General features: G+C 37.2%; 1 protein-coding gene across 1 annotated transcript in view; it reads left to right on the top strand.

The window, feature by feature from the left end:
* The window catches only part of LOC128878905 (uncharacterized), a 28915-nt gene that overhangs the window by 9464 nt on the left and 784 nt on the right, over positions 1-18667 (top strand). The window contains exons 4-14 of the mRNA XM_054127567.1: positions 681-991; positions 1589-2070; positions 2657-2802; positions 14034-14567; positions 14642-14742; positions 16784-16886; positions 16959-17307; positions 17521-17634; positions 17730-17891; positions 17973-18167; positions 18321-18637. Coding sequence (XP_053983542.1) covers positions 681-991; positions 1589-2070; positions 2657-2802; positions 14034-14567; positions 14642-14742; positions 16784-16886; positions 16959-17307; positions 17521-17634; positions 17730-17891; positions 17973-18167; positions 18321-18637 — 2814 coding nt within the window. The remainder of the gene's footprint in view (positions 1-680; positions 992-1588; positions 2071-2656; positions 2803-14033; positions 14568-14641; positions 14743-16783; positions 16887-16958; positions 17308-17520; positions 17635-17729; positions 17892-17972; positions 18168-18320; positions 18638-18667) is intronic.

Genomic DNA, 18667 nt, shown 5'->3' with positions numbered 1-18667 from the left:
CCCCCCATTTCCGGCTCCTCCCCGACTTTTGGGACACCCTGTATACAATATATCAATTATAAACAGTTTGTAAGAATTCGCCGATCGGCATCCTTTTGGCGGGACACGTGCATTGTCGCTCTTTTGTTTAACAGAGCGTCGTCGACAATCGTTGACGAACAGTCAGTCGCCCGGCGGATTTCATGGGGTTCGGTCGTTCCAAAGAAATTCATTTTTACTAGAGATTTGTGTTAATTCATATTTCCATCTTGAAATATATTTGCATTCGATCGAAAAGTGTATTTAAAACAAATCATTTGGCCACTTGCACTAGAAATATTAGGTCGTCCCATAAGCTCGTGCTGAAGACTGTGTCGAAATTTAATAAAAAAACCACAGAAATTTTCTAGTAACGGTATAATGACTATGTTAGAGTGGTGAGAAACTATTTTGAAATGAGACAGATCACCTTTTCTTGCGACACTTAAGAGTATGTTTCACATATTAATTTAAGAAATAGAAGTATAAATGCCACGAACTTTTAGGACGACCTAATAGATACGAATGAAATGTCGGTAGGCTTAGTGTTAAAAAGAGAAAATAAGCCGTGGTTACATTATTAAAACCAAAGTGTTAGTGTTTATCTGTCTGTATAGAGTGCTTCGAGCCGTCGATCATAGGAATAAACGCATAAATTCCAGGTAAATGCAGCACTGGGCTGGACGAAGCGAACTTGAGACAAGAATTCCTTCGCGAGCTGCGTGAAAGATCGGCAAAAACATTGGAGTGCAGCCAGCAGGTGAAAACGAGCGAAAATCGAGCTGGCGCGCGCCAAAGGAAAAGATACGAGCCGACTTCGCGATCGCCGCGTGCCAATTCGAGTTTTCTATGGAGCAGCCAAACGAAGAACCTTTTACAGAATGCAAGACTCGAGGCCCCACTATCCGCGCCGTTCGAGGACGTCGATGGACAAGACTACGACGACGTTGGACCGTTGACGTTTTCCAATCAGGTGACGCATGCGTATATCGTCTCTTAAAAAGCGCACAAACTCGTTCTTTCTTTCGTGGTACAGAAACTAGGATTACTATCATTCGTATAGATTACTTTTGGGGAAATGTCAGCTGTAACTGCAATATTTAATATCGATATTATTCGGTGTATAAAGCAGAGAAAATGTAATCAGTTTCAAAGGCAGTATAAATTTTAAAACGTAATTATGACAGAGTATATGTATGCTTTTGCAAAATTAAAAATTTAAGCCTTAATGCGTCTGTAAGAACGTGCATTAGTGGGGGAATGTAGTAGTATTGTATCGGGTTGTCTGGAAAGTCCATGCCGATTCTTGATAGGTAGCGCAGGTCTGAATATGTCGAAATGGCTCAAAACAAATAACGTATACATATGTATATGTACATCCCTTAAAAGGTGGAAAGTTTGTGGAACAAAATGGTACCTATGTAATTCAATAAATGTATGTTACAATTCAAATGTGCCTTTGAAGTTTTCTTACAAATTGCCACGAACTTTCTGGACAACCTAATATAATTTATAAACGTGGATAAAGAATAGAAAATTTGAATTGCTTGTTGGATGGTTTTCCAATCAGGAGGACTATTACGATGACGTGGGTTCACCTGCGGCACTTCTCAACGGAGATCACACCGACGACCTAGCATCCAAAGATTCCGAGTGCATTTACGACGATGTTATGGCTCTGACCAGCGCGACATATGGTTCAGACAGTCATTTTAAAGAGAGCGATTGCTCAAACCTCGTTGATAACGAGTCGAGTATCAAGAACGTATTGGGAAACGTTAACTGTGCTGACGACGAATCAACCCAAGAAGATAATGATCATTATCTGTTCGTTACCAACGATTATTCCAGCGTGGATGACGAGGAGACGAATGAAATGCAGGATGACGAACAGGGTGTATACGATGACGTCGGTTTACCGAGCGAAGAAAAAGTCAACAGTCTCTACGCAGGCTCCACGACTGGTTCTATCGTAGGCAAGGAATCCGAGTGGGAGGACCTGGAGGATCCGACGATAGGTCGTTCCTGTCTCGCGAGGAAGAACGATTTATCGTAAGTGTGGCTAAAAATTAGATCAGGTTGATGACTCAGTAACGACTCATTATTATGTAAGAATGATTCAGAGACCAATTAAGTCCTAATGAGTAAATGAAGAACCAGATAACAGGAACGAATACGTTGCAACAGCTTAAAACATCGAAGAAAGTAATTACTTGAATGTTATAATATATTAGGTTGTCCCAAAAGTTTCTTTCGCTTGATTAATAAGTAATACGTGCAAAATATTTTATGTTTTATGTTACATTACTGAATTGTGCACGATTCATTTTCCTCCATTACTGTTACAACATGAATATCTATGAAATTAGATTGTCTATTTATATAAACACGACCACGTAAAGTAATTGAGCGAAAGCAACTCGCGAAAGAAACTTTCGGGACAACCTAATATTTATGAACATGTTAATCTGATTTTGGAAGAATGGTACCTCCTTAAAATTGAATGAGTTAACTTTAACATTTACTGGTACGATATTTGCAGGACGTATTTTTAAGGACGCATACTTTCAGAGAATCTAATAAATGAAAGAGGAATCGATCTTTCGTAACGTTTTCTAATTCTTTTCTCGGTTTTCAGTGGGAAAAGCACGGAGACACAGGTCGTTCCCAGCAAGAAGAAGGCTGGTCAAAGATGGTCACGGAATGTGAGGCGGCAACGTTCCATGGCGTCCAGGAAAAGTCGGAAATCTGTAACCAAACCGATCCGCGATTCTGCGTACTGCGGTAAGTTATTATTATTATTCGGCTGTCTGGAAAGTCCATGCCGATTTTTAGTAGGCGGTACAGGTCTGAATACATATATCGGAATGGCTGAAAACAAATACATCTGTACATTCCTTAACAGGTGGAAAGGTTGTGGAACAAAATGTTACACATATAATTCAATAAATATACATCAAAATTCAAACATGCCTTTGAATTTTTCTTAAAAATAGGCATGAACTTTCCGGACAACCCAATATTTTAATAGACCTCGTGTATTTAATAAGATAAGACAAATATCACAGTCTTAATCAAATGTCTATACTAGATTCTCTAGTTTAATGTTAAATGTTAATGTACAAACCAAAATAGTCGTTGAATTGCAACCTAGTACCCGTTCTCGAATCGACATAAAGAATCGAATCGAATAAGACAGCAAGAAATGCTGGTGCAACCGTTGCGTGACGCGTCACCGTTCGACACGATAATTCACGTTCGCAGTTTCCGCATTAGCAGGGAGACAATCGTAGTTATTACATACCGTTACAATAATGCACCGTTCCTACCCATCGATCGCGATAACTCGAGAATTAACCGATTTTCCTTCCGTCTTCGCAGAGACATTTTACCCCGCTTGTGCAGTTTGCGTAGATGAATGACAATGGCAGAAAGTAGAGATCCCTACTCCACGTGTATCCAAATACCCGGGTACACGGGTAATTAATGGATCCGTGTTTTAATCCCTGTATTTTTAATACACGGGTACCCGGGCATCGAGATACGCTGACACCCAGATATCTAAATACGCTGACACCCGGATATCCAAATACACGGATATCCAGGTACGTATACGTGCATCGAAATGCACGGGTACGATATCCGATTATTTTTATATACAAACTTTTACATAAAGATGCTATTATTCTAAAGTAATGATCCTTATTAATTTTGAAAAAATTGATATGCAGTAAAATAAATAAATAAATAAAATACAAGCATAAGAAGAATAAGTATGATAGAATACATTTTTTATTATAGTATAATTTGTAAAACTTTATTTACTAGTTAAAATAGATATTCAAGTCACGGGTAACAATAGATAATTCGATGTATGCGTACACGTGTATTTCGAGGCACGTGAACGTACCTGGACATCCGTGTATATCGATACTCGGGTACCCGTGTATTTAGATTATCCGCGCGTCCGGCGTATCTCGATACCCGGGTACCCGTGTATTAAAAATACCCGTGTTCTTAATCCCTTAATACTTCCCTTAGTACACGTGTTCCGCGTACCCGTGTATTTTAATACCCGTTCAAAACCGCGATCTCTAGTAGACAGTCGTGACCATCGAAACACTAGATATCGCATGCAGATATCAAACGGAAGATTCTCGAATGCTTACTTTCCAAGCAGATTATTCTTCGCAAAAGATACGAACGAAACATATTAAACACGCGTAGTATCCCATTCATTGCATTATGAAATTTACAAGCCCTTTTTTTTTCTTTTTTTTCTTTTAATCATTTTCTCATCGCATGTTGGTCGTACAACTGTGCTTTTACGATGCACGGATACATATTTCGCAGCAATTTTTCCGTTTCTAACGAGTTTCACAATTAACCGTTTTCTACCATTGTCCTTTTACGCGGCTTCGGCGCGCAATTATACGCGCATCGGCAAACGTTTCCGTCTGGTTAGCCTGTTCCTTTTTGCTGTGGGAGAGTTAATGAATAAAACTGCAGCCTCTGACGACCGTACGTTTTCTCACCAGCAGAAACAATTCGTTTTGTCGCGGCAGACGCGACGCAACTAACTGTAAGCCGGTAAGTGGTATGTAACGCTTTCTTTCCGCGAGACGAGTGTGCACGAGCAACGGCACACAACGGCGACACCTGTACAACAGTATGCGCTCTCAAAGTCTTCGGCGATGCTCATAATACGAAGGACACGCGAGAGAAATTCCAGAGAGTGGCGTTTACCTTGAAGAATTCGTGTACAATTTGTGCCGGGACGGGCAAAATGTATTTGAGAAAAGCGCTGGAACACTGCGAACACTTCTCTAATTGATATTCCGTTTGTACGCGAATGATTAAAAGTACAAGCACGTTGCAACACGACAGCTGCGCAACTACGGAATAATTACTCTCATTCGGCCTCATTATCGAATTTAGAAGACGAAGACATCGTGTAATTGCCTGGTTACCGAATAACGAATACATTAGCATTTCATATTAGTTTTATTTCGCATGTGGAATACATTCTTATTCGTATATACTTATATTTATGTGCCTGTGTACCTTGATAATCATACTCGTTTACTATTAGGTTGTCCCAAAAGTTTCTTTCGCTTTCATTAATAAGTAATACATGGACAATAATTTATGTTTTATGTCACATTACTGTATTGTGCACGATTCACTTTGCTCCATTACCGTTACAACATGAATATCTATGAAATTAGATTGTCTATTTATATAAACACGACCATATCAAATAATTGAGTGCAACTCGCGAAAGAAACTTTCGGGACAACCTAATACTTATATAGTATCTCATAATTCATATAATATTGCTTGTTTTAACCAAATAGATGACTAATAAGCTACCGTTCGGTAAAGTGTTAATAACGAATAATGATTTATCTTGGAATAATGTATTCGTACACACCTTGAATCCAAGTAGTGGTGGCCGACTGCAACTGGTAAGTTTGCAAGTAAGATTGCAAGTTGATCGACCGACAAACAACCCTATAGGAGTCACCAACAATCGCAAGATTAATACGCAGTGGTACGAATGAGTACGAAACACAAGTGCATGTCGATATTTGGTCACCACGATGCAACAAGTTGTTCGTCGCACGTTCGCTATACGCATTTAAAATTTCCGATGAAATTTCAGTTACAAAGTCATTCGTACGTGCCCATTCCTTAACACGTTGATCGCCATGTCACCCACATGTGGGTGACACTGGTTTCCACTGAAGAACTAACAAAATTAATTCCGAATGTCAAGCATCACAGGAAACGAATTTAAACCAAATTCATGAATTTTGATGAAATTACCAGAATAAATACGACGATAAATGCTTGATTATGCAGTCTCCAATAGTTTAAATATGTAGTGTCCACGCCTCCCATACCCAACAATAATGAGTCAAATAAGAACACGAAACGTAGGGTACGGGATTGGTCGCGTAGGTAAAGCGGTCGACTGTGGATCCGAGGATCGTGGGTTCGAATCCCCGTGCCTTATTTTTCGGTTAGACTCCTACAAATAATATTTCATTTTAGTAGAAACTTTAAAGAATATTTGTCTGGCAGTCAACGTGTTAACTCGCGTTACATCCGCAAGAAGGTCGCGTATGTATCAACGAAAGTCCCATGCACTATACTAATACTAAAGCATGCTATACTAAAGTAATAGTATAATTCAGTGGGCCCATGAATCCAAATCACACACGTGTACTCATTTCTGTCGATTCATCGACTATCGCGAAACCGAAGCGAAAATAATTCCATGTTTCTCGGGGCGCGTTAATCAACGCCTCGTTTAATCGAGAAACGTAGGCGATGTAAATTGATTCGACTTAGCGATTTGCACCTAAACGTATCGAGTGTCAAGGTCGCGCGAGATCCACGACACAACAAAGCGCCTACTCTCCATCGGTTCCGACTTCCGTTGCATTCGTACGTGAGCAGACTTGACACCGAGAGACACGCTCTTTAATATCGATAGACAAATGCAATCCTAAACATTAGATAGTGTTAGAGGTCGAAATGGACGCGCGATTTCGCTGAAAAAAAAAAAAAAAGTAAACTTTGTTCTTCTCGAGATGAACGATGTAACAGCTCGCGCAATGCATTGTACCATACTATCGTCGAAGTAATCGCATAGTCGCGTATCCCAAGTAAAAGTTAGCCACTCGTCGCCCGTGTTTTACGACGGACGAGACACGCAACGTCTATAACACTGACGATCATGTACAGAGTGTCCCAGCCTAAGTGATACGGAGCTCTAACTCCAAAACTATCGGCCGAATGCAAAATTTCAAATATGGAAATTGCATGGTAAAATGGTGCTCATGTTTCAGCGAGAAGGAATTTTTGTTAGCTTTGTTATTTAACGAGATATGATGGTCAAGTTTCGTTTATCAAATGGAACTATATATTCTTTTTTTATACCATGCGATAGTATTTTTCGAGATGAATTCATTAAGCTTTAATGCATTCACCCGATTTTTATTAGTTTTCGAGCTATAACGCTTCAAAGTTTACTAATTTTCAAGGAAAAAACTCGGTTCGTCCGAAATGTTTCACATTTGCGCTTCGCTTTCCTTTACGTTGGAATCGACGGAATTTGATTAAGTAACGATTAATCGTTTATAAATACAAGCTAAATACAAAGCTAAATTGTGCTGGGACGGACAAAATATATTTGGAAAAGTGCTAGAACCGCAAACACTTCTCTAATTGATATTATAAAATAAATACAAAGCTAAAGCTTTCTTTAGCAGTAAAAGATGTACCGTGTTGCAAGTGGCCTAAGACTTTTTCACAGTGATACACAGTGACTCCCGGAAATATTCGGACACTAGTGAATGGTTAGCTTTATGACTTAATATCGTAGTTATTAAAAAAGCAATCGTCTTCGTTACTTTTTACAATAATAAATCGTTTATTAACATTATGAATGATATATACATTAATCCAAAAATTTACATAAATTACATAATAACAATAAACAAACGAAAGAATACCGCATTTTCGGGTCACAAAAATATTCGGACACTATGAGGTATAACATTTATTAATTAAAATTAAACATTATATGTTCCACATTAATATTTTGTTCCAAATCCCTTTTCTTTTATAATATGTCTCAATGGATTCGGCATATTAGAAATTATTTTTTTTTAAATATTCTGTCGAAATGGATGCCCATTCTTCTTGAAGCCTAATTTTAAGTTCTTCTTTGGAACGAATGGGTGTCTTGCGAATCCGTTGGTTCAACTTATCCCACAAGTTTTCTATAGGGTTAAGGTCTGGTAATTGTGGAGGTGGATGAAGGACTTTGGGGCAATTATACAATAAAAATTCTTAGAAAATGCGCGACTTTTGTTTAAGATCATTATCCTGGTGAAATTTAAAATCTTCAGCAATCCCCATTTTTATCTGCACTTTGTTTTAAATTGCTTTTTAAAAGATTCAAATAAGCATTTTTATCCATGACGCCATCGATAAAAACTAAATTGCCAACGCCGGAAGTCGAAATGCATCCCCACACCGTTACACTGCCTCCTCCGTGTTTCATCGTACCCGAAAATGTGATATTCTTTCGTTTGTTTATTGCTATTATGTAATTTATGTAAATTTTTGGATTAATGTATATATCTTTAATAACATTAATAAATGACTTATTATTGGAAAAAGTAACGAAGACGATTGCTTTTTTAATAACTACGATATTAAGTCATAAAGCTAACCATACACTAGTGTCAGAATATTTCTGGGACACCCTGTATATTACTGTGAAAAAGTCTTAGGCCACTTGCAACACGGTACATCTTTTACTGCTAAAGAAAGTTTTAGCTTTGTATTTATTTTATAATATCAATTAGAGAAGTGTCTGCGGTTCTTGCACTTTTTCAAATATATTTTGCCCGTCCCAGCACAATTTAGCTTTGTATTTAGCTTATATTTATAAACGATTAATTGTTACTAAATCAAATTCAGAGGTGGGTAATATTTGAAGAGAAAATATTTTAAATAACAGATTCTTCAGAATTCAAATAAAATAGCATTTCAAATGGGACATAAAATTTCAGCAAATAAAGTATATTATTTTGATGAGGTAACACTTAAAATAAAATCATTTATTTTGGTAATCTATAGTTAAAGCATGATAATAAATATTTTGTTTTGATAATCTAACACATCAAATAAAATATGCTTCATTTAAATAACATAAAGCATAAAATTGAATACTTTCCGTAGCTCTTAACCCGAAAATAAACTCCGTAAATATGATACACAGATGGAGAAACTATTTCTTGCGATTGAGGAATATCGCTTTCCATCACTCATTTTATGAAAATTCTTATTGAAAATTCTTAATAGAAGTATTCATTGAAGAACTACATCGAATGTATATTTATAATGCAAAGGAAAAGTACTTCGTTCGTTTTAAATTACCGAAATAAATATACTTCACACTATAATCTAGTAAAATAAAAATATCTTATCTGCTGATGATAAATTAAATAAATAAAATATTCCGTACTATGGCACAAATATTTTCAGTGTTTTGCAAATGAAATATTAGTTGAAATATTATCTTAAACATTTTTTATAACAAATAAAATATATTATTTTTAAAAATACGTGCACGATCCGAAATAAAATATTTTATTTTTCAAAATACATGCACGATCCGAAATAAAATATTTTATTTTTCAAAATACATGCACGATCCGAAATAAAATATTTTATTTTTCAAAATACATGCATGATCCGAAATAAAATATTTATTTACTGTTTATTATTTAAAATACGTATTTTACCCAGCTCTGATAAAATTCCGTCGATTCCGATGTAAAGGAAAGTGAAGCGCAAATGTGAAACTAGATTTGGTCAAGATTTCTGGATGATTGCCGAATAAGACGGTATAGGTAGTCTTCGATTATTCGATACGCGTGAAAAATACATACTTTATCGACGAGTTCGGGTTGGAAACCGGACCCGAACAGATATTGCCGCGAGGTGAAAGCGCGTATTGCGCTTGCCTCGGTGTCAGTCACGGCCGAGCCGTTGGTCGCGTCGTACGAGCACACGGATATACGAGAACGAAAACGAAAAGGATTAGTGTTTCTCGTGATCTGTCACTCTCGTCTCCCTTTTTCCCATCCAACGCGATAGCTGTTCCGTCAACTTTTTCCGCCTCTTACACTCTATACAGTTGTTATTCGATAAACAGTGTCTTTGCACGAGACTCACTAGTCGACGAGTCGAAATGTGGAAATGAGACAGACCTTGAAAACTTTCCGACGACCGAATACACAAGGTAAGCTGCACGGTCTCCTTTTTACGATGGCATCGATCACTGCACGTGCACGAGCTTCACCAGATCGAATCAGATATGGACAGAATTTTTCTTTAAATAAAAGATTCAACGAATGAACATCGTGTTCTTGCTAATCAGTTCGTTTGACAGAGACGTATCTAGTCTCGCCGAGGTAAATGAATGTTTTTCGTGATCGGATTTGTCATCGAACTCGTAAAATAGATTATAGTGAGCAATTAATGATAAAATGTAAAATATTTATTCGCTTTGCTCGACAATTTTATTAACTGTTGCCTTGGAAAAAATGTTCGCACGTTATTGATTTAATGAGAATCACGATCTTAATCTGAATTATGTATATTCGTATTCGCGTCAGCGTATTCGATGTCTGTCGATCGTGAATTCCTATATATCAAATTTTTTATTCGTAAATTTGTTCCATCACGAAATTCTGTCCACTTCTGACCGATGTAAGCAGCGAATGAAGAACGAACATTAGGAATATTTCCTGTGCAAGGAATCCAAACGAAACTCGATTATTGTAAACGAAATCAGTGTCGTGGCGCTCTCGTAACTCTTTGTACACTAATTCGTACGATTACGTGAGAAACAAACCTAACACGGAAACGCGTTCTGTCTCGAAATTGTTTCGGAACAGAGAAAATGTAATTGATGCGACTTACAAGCGAGACGATTTCGCTTTCTTCGTTCGCTCGATGCGCCATAGCAGTTTCCACCCGCCTCTTTCTCTTCGCCGCACACACACACCCCCCCTTCTCCTTCTCCTTCTACCAATCCTCTGGTTAGCCTTCGACTCTTCAACAAATGTCGTGCACAAGTCGAGCAGAGCTGGGTAAAATACGTATTTTAAATAATAAACAGTAAATAAATATTTTATTTCGGATCGTGCATGTATTTTGAAAAATAAAATATTTTATTTCGGATCATGCATGTATTTTGAAAAATAAAATATTTTATTTCGGATCGTGCATGTATTTTGAAAAATAAAATATTTTATTTCGGATCATGCATGTACTTTTAAAAATAAAATATTTTATTTGTTATAAAAAATGTTTAAGATAATATTTCAACTAATATTTCATTTGCAAAACACTGAAAATATTTGTGCCATAGTACGGAATATTTTATTTATTTAATTTATCATCAGCAGATAAGATATTTTTATTTTACTAGATTATAGTGTAAAGTATATTTATTTCGGTAATTTAAAACGAACGAAGTACTTTTCCTCTGCATTATAAATATACATTCGATGTAGTTCTTCAATGAATACTTCTATTAAGAATTTTCAATAAGAATTTTCATCAAATGAGTGATGGAAAGAGATATTCCTCAATCGCAAGAAATAGTTTCTCCATCTGTGTATCATATTTACGGAGTTTATTTTCGGGTTAAGAGCTACGGAAAGTATTCAATTTTATGCTTTATGTTATTTAAATGAAGCATATTTTATTTGATGTGTTAGATTATCAAAATAAAATATTTATTTTCATGCTTTAACTATAGATTACCAAAATAAGTGATTTTATTTTAAGCGTTACCTCATCAAAATAATATACTTTATTTGCTGAAATTTTATGTCCCATTTGAAATGCTATTTTATTTGAATTCTGAAGAATCTGTTATTTAAAATAGTATTTAAAATATTTTCTCTACAAATATTACCCATCTCTGAGCACAACGTATACATATATAGCTGTCTCCATTCCAGGGATCGACAAAATGTATTTCAATGCTATCTTCAGTACTTTTCTAATATTTTAACCCTTGGTGGTCCAAGTACTCTTTTTCGACACATGCAAAGTTTGGCGTTATGGACCAAGTACTCTCAGACACGTAGACGATATCTACAATGAAGAATGGATCTTCTGTTTCGTTCAAAAGCTTTTTCACTAAATTCGATGTAAGTTGATTTATAAACTGTATTTTTTTTTTTCGAATTTTGTGCGCCATGTTGGAAATTATATATTTCTCTTGATGAATATGGATCCTATCAAGAGAACCTCAGTAAATTTTTGTGTTCGTTCACTTGCAGTTTTAATCCAGGACACAAGCGTATGGATTAAATTATTAGTATTTAAAATAAGTAAAGGCAATTTTGATTGATACCAGAACTGCCGAACTGGTCAGTTTGACTCATGCACTTTGACTTCTTTTTAAAATTATTGGACTAAGATGTCGGTCTTTTATCAATGGTCCGGTAGTTTATCAACGCGTTGGAAAACTTGAACCATGAAGGGTTAAAGGAAATTTGAATAAGTAACTTGCAATGTGCGAGCAATAAACGAATGAAGGAAATATCAAGATAATCATAATATAGCAGAATATCATAATTATACCATACAAAATAACATCGCGTTTATTTTTTTTTTTTCAATGGCTAAATTCGAGATAATGGCGTGAAAATATTAACCGTTTGCACTCGAGGCCTTTTTTTCTGGTATCAACTCGAGATGTTTCTTAAGCATTCTATTGCCATGAATTCTAAGCTATCTAGATTTCAGAATAACGTCACATTTACCTAAAAATTAAATCTAACGAAACATTATTGCTGATAGATTTGCTGCGTGAAACCTAACGGTGACTGAGAGTCACCTCTCGAGTGCGAAGGGTTAAAATGTATTAAAAGTGCGTGCTTTCTCTTTTCTTTCTTTCCCATTTAATCAGACTCAGCCACAGCAAATAATCATTCTGGTGATAAAAATTGCAAAATTGCAAAATTGCAAAAATTGACTTAACCGTTTGCACTCGAGGCCTTTTTTTCTGGTATCAACTCGAGATGTTTCTTAAGCATTCTATTGCCATGAATTCTAAGCTATCTAGATTTCAGAATAACGTCACATTTACCTAAAAATTAAACCTAACGAAACATTATTGCTGATAGATTTGCTGCGTGAAACCTAACGGTGACTGAGAGTCACCTCTCGAGTGCGAAGGGTTGAAATATCCCGTATCGTTTTGAATATACCCGTCCTTGATCCTTAACACGTATATGCACGTGCAACACTGTCTGCGTGCACACCCACGCGCAGGTAAATAGTAAACGGATGACATCGTAACGCTTTGACCGTGAACAATGATTTCAAGTGGCTGTGAGCCTTGGTAGCGGATCGGTATTGCTCGTTGGTGGCAACGGGAAAATCGAAGAATGGACCAGAGAACGATCCAACGTACAGACTGCGCAGGAACACTCGCAAAGGACGCAGGGTCTCGTTCAGTTGCGGGTCATCGACCTAAACGAGGATGTGGACACGCAGGAGACGTCGTGCTATATTTACGAAGGTCCTTGCGAGATAATAAGAAACTTCGCTTATCGTCGTTAGGAGACATCACTGAAATATGCAATAGGAGATACCGCCCCAGGCCATTTGAACGCTTTATGTATTCATAGACTTCTTTATTCAGAGATTAATTAATTGCGTCGTTGATCGCATACTTACGATGCTCAATTTACGGAAACAGATAAATCTTATACCACGTATGTAATATGTAGAATTTCATGTTAGCCTGGATTAATATGTACTAATTTGAAAAATCCTTTTCTAGGGTACATAGATAGAGAAATGCACGCCTTTGAGGCAGGATACGCTATATTGTATATGTATAGCGCTATATGTATACTGCTTTTAACTTTTCAGGGACGAATTTCTTTTAAGTAAAACAATATTTATTTAATTTTTATTTGATAAATCTGTACAGCCATTGAGACTGGTTATATTTTACGTATTTGTTAAATATTAACACGTTGACTGCCACACTCGTTCGCATGGAAGTCTTCACAGAACTAAAATTTCGTCTCGAGACAATTAGAAACTATAGAATCTAATGTTTGTTGTATTAATTATTTTTTAATTCTCATCAAAATTAACGAATACTATCCAGACCTGCTTTCATCAATAGTTAGTCCTTTAAATTATTTATTGAAGTTCTTTAGTAAAAAGCTCCGTCACCCGCATGTGGGCGACGTGGCGTTTAATGTGTTAAAGGGGTAAAAAAGCAGAGACTCTGAAGTGAATAGTTTTCCCGATAGACTAGTTGTAATAACTGTTTAATTAGAAAGAAACGAAACGTGCAACATATGTACCAGAATCCTTGAAGAGGTTAAGCGCCCCATCGCTATGTCTGAAGTAAACTTTATTTTGTCAATTGTCACGTTAACGTTTTGCAGACAACGCATCCGACGGCACCACCTACGAGAGTCTGCATTCCTTCGAATCGGATGAGTTCGATTCCGACATGGAGTCCGATACGGAATCGGAGACGATCGACGTCAGGGTTCAAAGATCCACGAGCATCGGTGACGGCAAGGTTCCTATCGAAACGGCCAACGTTTGCCTCATGGAGGCGCCCACGAAACCCAATCCTCCTCCACCACGCGAAGCTAGTCTAACTCAAACGTTGGGTAGGAGGATGAAAATACTTCGAAGGACGTGGAGCATCACCAAGGGAAGTCTCAGTCGCATGCGGAGAAGAACGTCCGTCGACGACGACCATTCCTGCGAGGACATCAAGGAACCCTGCAACGATCACCCAACCATCGATGGTGGAAGGTACTTTGGCTTCGCCAGGCACTTTAAGAAAAGCGTTTCTGGCTCCTCGACGTTCTATTTGAACGGTTACACAGCGAACGGCAGTAACGAATCGACCAGGGCCAACGATCATCGCTCAAACAAGGATCCAATATATAGCAACAGAAAATTGGGTAAGCTTCGAGAAATCCATCTCTAGCGTTTCATACTTACTTTCTGAATGATTTGTGACATTGCGTGACTCTAGATCACTACAGCGTGCTAGCCGATCAAGAACCTCTCTATCAGTTTTATGCGGCGGCGGCTGCCAGGGTGGCGTCTGACTCCAATTCGGATAGCTACGGGGAGGTAAGGAGATGACGAGGTAGAATTATCTGAGAGTAATTCTCAAAAATGTATCTCGATACAGGTCTTAACACTTTATTTACCGGGAGCCTATTTATAGACTTTTTAATTCCAGTATTTAGCTTTTTGAATTTATTTACTGTGTTGATGGTTGTCCAGATTCAATGTTCAGTTTTTGGAAACAGACTTGGCTTTCTTAGTAGTACTTAGTAATAGTATGAAGGAATTATTGCCAGCCTAGATTGGTATATGCTACTGTAGAAGATTCTGTTTTGAATTAAACACTGTTTCTAAATAGCCCGGTAGATAAAGTGTTAATACTAGAGCAATCTACGATCTACACTCCGGGACAAAAAGATAGCACACCTTATATTTTCCCATGTTTTCAGTTAAAAGCTGATTAAGATACATATTTTCTTTTACTGATAACTCAGCGCATGTCTATGTATACAATTTACGAGATGATAACCGTCCACAACATATACTTCGACAGAATTCTAACACAAAAAATGTAAATATTATTGTTCGCAATCGGGACAAAATGATAGCACATGTAGTAAATCGACGCTTTCCAGTTACACCGAAGCTCGCAAATTGCGAACATCAACCCCGGAACACATTTAATAAAGTCCGTGATATTATTTCGTGTTGTATATTTGTTCAAAAAAGGCGAAATATTATGGAAAAATGGGTCGCGGAAAGAGATTGAATACGTACGGAATTGACACTATAATAAAATTGAAAGAAGAACGATATTCAGTGACAAAAATAGCAAAAATTATGAATAGAAGACGAAAAGTAATAATGAACTTCTTGTAAAATCTGGAAAATTATGGTAAAAAGAAGAGTTCTGGACGTCCGCGAAGTCTAAATATGCCCGGGAACGACGTGCAATACTAAGAGCAGCATCAAATTCTAAGATGACTGCAACGAAAATAGCTCAAAGTGTTGGTGTAGACGCTAATATAAAGAATGTGAGACGTGTTTTACAAAACTGCAAATACATAACACGAAGAAAATCGAAGAAAAAAGGGTTGGTTAACTGTGCGACTTAAGATGAATCGATTACACTTTGCGGAAAAGAATATTCATATGCGGAAGAAATGGCGAAGAATAATATTTACGGATAAAAAGAGGTTTAACTTAGATAGACCTGATGGTCTGCATTACTATGTTCATGATATGCGAAAAGAGGAACAGCTTTCGAGTTGTCGGGAAATGAGAAGTGATGATTTGGTGCGATATCAGGTACTAAGGTAAAATGGAAATCAAATTTATAACTGGAAAAATGAATAGCAAAATGTACTTGGAAATAATTAAGGAACAAATAAACACTTACGCCACTAGAATTGCTGGAGAGAAGTTTATTTTTCAGCAGGATAATGCCGCAGTACACACTGCAAAAGTAGTAAAAGAATAATTTTCTCGAGAAAAAATTCGCGTTTTGGATTGGCCAACAAGGTCACCGGACCTTAACATTATTGAAAATTGTTAGAAAAATCTTGCCCGAGCTGTATATGGAAATGGCAGACAATCTGGAAATATTGCCGAATTAAAAAAATGTATTCAAGATGAGTGGGAGCAATTAAAGCAAAAAAACTATTTAAAAAACTCTGTAAATCTTTGCCAAAGAGAATGACGACTGTTATTAAATGTAAAGGAGGAGCCACAAGATATTAAGTATTAAATATCATTCGTTGATTTATTGTTATACACAATTTTAAGTTAAATGTGCTACCATTTTGTCCCACTATATTTCCTTAAAAGTTTTTTTTTTTTAATAAATAAAATTGTATAGACTGGCGAAATTCAATCCAATTTTATTTGTGTATGTTTATAGAAGTATTTTGCAAAAATGTATAAAAACAAAACCTTGGTTGTAGTGTTAAATAAATAAAAGTTATGTTAATTTTAAAGTGTGCTATCTTTTTGTTCCGGAGTGTACATCGATAGATCCACTTCACCAAGTTTTACTCTAACTCTAAATGAGATCCCACGTGTTACAATACATTCATTGACAACAAAGTTGATGTTTTGTTTACAGGTCGAGGACACGATGCCGTCGCGGTCGACAACGGATTTTGCCAAACTTGGGCACAGAACGTTGTGGTGCCAGACTCCGCAGGTCACGAGCAGTGGTCTTTTACGTAAGTAGCCGTTATGACAGCACCAAATGATCCGTTAAAAATTCATTAAACCTAATCGTTTCGCTTCACTAGAACGTTTGAGCCCAGAGGAGAGGAAGATACAGGAAGCAAAATTTGAAATTTTGACCTCGGAAGCCTCGTATTTGAATTCTCTTCGCGTTCTGGAGAACGAGTTTCTAGGCGAGTTCTCGACGAACGAAACGTTGACTTCCGTTGAGAAAGAGAAGCTATTCGGTGGAATTCCTGGGGTGCTACAGGCGTCGGAGCAATTTCTGACCGAACTCGAGACTTTGTGGGCGCAGGATCCGATGTTGCACGGTCTGCCTGACTTGTTGCTCAACTATGCTGATAAATTCTTGGATATTTACGTGCCGTATTGCTCGAATCAAGTCAGCATAGACACAACTCTCAAAGATTTAAGGTAGGTGAGTCAGTCCCTGAAATCTAGAACTTAGGATTTCAGATTGTTTCGGGTGCCGAACTAAACGTTTGTCGACGCTTATCCTAGATTCAAGTACGGACACGTGTAACGCAAACATAATTCTACTGATTCGATAAAGATGAATTGTTTATTAACAATTAGATGATTATTTATTTCTATATCGTCGATTAAAACGCGCTTAACTTATTCTAGATCGCGAAAGGGAGTGAAATTTTTAGAAATGGTTTCGCAAATAGAATCACGACCGGCTTGCCAAAGTTTGTCTTTGCATTCTTTTCTAATGTTGCCGATGCAGCGAATAACGAGGTAAGGCTTTTCCAATCCTTTAATCGTTCTAAAGTTAATCCGAAAATCAGATAAAAATGAGATAAAGAAGAGTATAATTTATACATTTTGTGTAGGCTTCCATTACTGGCCGATGCAGTCGTTTCAAGATTACCTATCGAACACGCAGACAGACGCCATTGGGAGACGGTGCTGTCGAATTTAAGTAACGTCGTCGCGGAATGTAACGAAGGTGCACGTGCTGCTGCACAGGAGGTAGAAATGGAGTGTTTAGCCAGGTAACAGTAAAGACCTATCTCCAGAAACATGTTGCACAATATTCAACATACTCGTTTTAAGGATGCATTAATATTCTGCAGGAAATTGGAGTATTCTGTAAAAGTTACACCTATCCCATTAAAGGGGAAACATCTGGTAAAAAGTGGACCGGTTGTACAGTTATTAACAAAGGCTGACACAGAGTACAAGCTCACGTTCGGGAGGAAGTTCAACAAAACACCACTGTATCTTTTACTATTGACGGATTACCTTCTAGTCGCAAAATATAAGTCTAAGTATGAATACTCGAAGTCAACGTCATTTTGTTTCTCTCTGCAATAATACCGCTTTTGAGTAATGGAATCGGGATCCTCGGAAGCGGAAATTACTGCATTGTAATTTAACGTACTGTGTACTGTAGCGTGTATTTCTTCTGTTTTGTATTGTAGTACTCACAACGAAACGTATACCGTAATAGATGCTTGTAAAAGGAGCCTGATCGCTTTAGAATCAGTTCCCGAAGATTCGCCGTTCGCTGGACGTAACGCAATGCTATTGACTCTATTAGAAAATTATTGTGGTCGCCAGATTGAATATATTTTAACCTGCGAAAGCAACACTGAAAGACAGAGGTGGCTGGAAGCTGTTTCACCTTCGAAAGAAGGTTTAGTTGGCGAGACTCTTTACGAGGTGTGGGACTGCCCTCAAGTAGTGGCTCTGTACTGTTATTCTCCGACGCAACCAGACGAATTAACTTTGCATCCAGGTAAATGTTTATATTCTATATTTAAGACCT

Source organism: Hylaeus volcanicus, chromosome 6 (assembly GCF_026283585.1).
Source record: "Hylaeus volcanicus isolate JK05 chromosome 6, UHH_iyHylVolc1.0_haploid, whole genome shotgun sequence".
In the NCBI taxonomy this organism is placed as follows: domain Eukaryota; kingdom Metazoa; phylum Arthropoda; class Insecta; order Hymenoptera; family Colletidae; genus Hylaeus; species Hylaeus volcanicus.
The sequence above is the reverse complement of the archived record's forward strand: the minus strand, read 5'-3'. Positions and strand labels throughout refer to the sequence as shown.